Genomic DNA, 2,024 nt, shown 5'->3' on the forward strand with positions numbered 1-2,024 from the left:
GGTCAGGCAAGCCTTCAAGGAAATGGTCAGGGAAGTGGTTATGGTCAGGGAAGCGGTAATGCAAGCATTCAAGGAAATGGTCAGGGAAGCGGTCAGGCAAGCGGTCAAGCAAGCAGTCAAGAAAGTGGTTATGGCCAGGGAAGCGGTCAGGGAAATGGTCAAGCAAGCAGTCAGGGAAGCGGTTATGGTCAGGCAAGCGGTAATGGAAGCCATCAAGGAAATGGTCAGGGAAGTGGTCAGGCAAATGGTCAATCAAGCGGTCAGGGAAGCGGTCAGGCAAGTGGTCAATCAAGCGGTCAGGGAAGCGGTGAGGCAAGCCGTCAAGGAAATGGTCAGGGAAGCGGTTATGGTCAGGGAAGCGGTCAGGCAAGCCTTCAAGGAAATGGTCAGGGAAGCGGTCAGTCAAGCATTCAAGGAAATGGTCAGGGAAGCGGTCAGGTAAGCCTTCAAGGAAATGGTCAGGGAAGTGGTTATGGTCAGGGAAGCGGTTATGGTCAGGGAAGCGGTAATGCAAGCATTCAAGGAAATGGTCAGGGAAGCGGTCAGGCAAGCATTCAAGGAAATGGTCAAGGAAGCGGTCTGGGAAGCATTCAAGGAACTGGTCAGGGAAGCGGTCAGGGAAATGGTCAAGCAAGCAGTCAGGGAAGCGGTTATGGTCAGGGAAGCGGTCATGCAAGCCTTCAAGGAAATGGTCAGGGAAATGGTCAGGGAAGCGGTTAGGGAAGCAGTCAGGGAAGCAGTTTTGATCAGGGAAGCGGTCAAGCAAGCGTTCAGGTAAGGGGTTATAGTCAGGCTAGTGGTCAAGTAAATGGTCAGGGAAGCAGTTATGGTCAGGGAAGTGGTCAAGCAAGCAGTCAGGCAAGCCATCAGGGAAGTGGTCAAGCAAGCAGTCAGGGAAGCGGTCAAGCAATCAGTCAGGGAAGCGGTTTTGATCAGGGAAGCGGTCAAGCAAGCGTTCAGGGAAGAGGTTATAGTCAGGCTAGCGGTCAAGTAAATGGTCAGGGAAGCAGTTATGGTCAGGGAAGTGGTCAAGCAAGCAGTCAGGCAAGCCATCAGGGAAGTGGTCAAGCAAGCAGTCAGGGAAGCGGTCAAGCAATCAGTCAGGGAAGCGGTTTTGATCAGGGAAGCGGTCAAGCAAGCGTTCAGGGAAGAGGTTATAGTCAGGCTAGCGGTCAAGTAAATGGTCAGGCAAGCGGTCAGGCAAGCAGTCAGGGAAGTGGTCAAGGAGGTGGTTATGTCTCTCTCTCTCTCTCTCTCTCTCTCTAATAAAGAGAATTCATTGATTGAAGAGTTGGTGTTTTTGTTATCATTTGGCTGTTTTCTCACATAACTGATTTCTGGCATCAGTGCTTTGTGTAAGTTCCTCTCCCTGGGACCTGGACATTTAGAAAAGTATTAGTCAATTTTTACACACAATTCCACTATGTCATGGGGACACAAATGGCACCAAATGCTAGGAGTGACCCTAAAATCTGTTACTTTCCATTTTATATATATATATATATGCAACTGTTTTCCGCCCTTTCTGCAAACTATTTGTATTCTGTTCTCATGGAGGTTATTCAGCTGGTCAGGAGTGACAAATGCATCTGCCTCATGGGCTGCAGCCAGTTTCTCCTCTATAGCTACATGTCATCCCTTTTTAATAAGTACAGTTTAATGTATTTAAAAGGGGTCATATGATGTGATTTAAATTTTTTTCCTTTCTCTTTGAAGTGTTACAAGCTCTTGGTGCATAAAGAAGATCTGTACAGTTGCAAAGACTAAAGTCTCAAATCCAAACTGATATTCTTTATAAAAGTTAAGAATCAACCACGCCTACCTAAAACAGCTCATTCTAACACGCCCCCACATGTCTACGTCACGATGTGGGAAGATTTGCATACCGCCGCCCAAATGTTCACGCACAGAAAGAAGGTGTAACTTTTATTCTCGCTGTAGTATTGTTGCTGCCGCCGCCATGTCGTGAAGACGCTGTGTGCTTCGTTGTGAAAGCGAAACTACTTTGCTTGGTCTTCCAAAAG

At 47.8% G+C, this 2,024-nt stretch overlaps 1 protein-coding gene across 1 annotated transcript in view; it reads right to left on the reverse strand.

Annotated features, from left to right (window-relative positions):
• Window positions 1–1,219, reverse strand: part of LOC107700947 (serine-rich adhesin for platelets) — a 1,775-nt gene extending 556 nt beyond the window's left edge. The window contains exons 1-3 of the mRNA XM_016502826.1: window positions 810–1,219; window positions 673–755; window positions 2–30 (exon numbers count right to left, since the gene is read on the reverse strand). Coding sequence (XP_016358312.1) covers window positions 2–30; window positions 673–755; window positions 810–1,053 — 356 coding nt within the window. The 5' untranslated portion in view covers window positions 1,054–1,219. The remainder of the gene's footprint in view (window position 1; window positions 31–672; window positions 756–809) is intronic.
• Window positions 1,220–2,024: the final 805 nt, after the last annotated feature.

Source organism: Sinocyclocheilus anshuiensis, unplaced genomic scaffold (genome assembly GCF_001515605.1).
Source record: "Sinocyclocheilus anshuiensis isolate Anshui unplaced genomic scaffold, SAMN03320099.WGS_v1.1 scaffold1774, whole genome shotgun sequence".
In the NCBI taxonomy this organism is placed as follows: Eukaryota; Metazoa; Chordata; class Actinopteri; order Cypriniformes; family Cyprinidae; genus Sinocyclocheilus; species Sinocyclocheilus anshuiensis.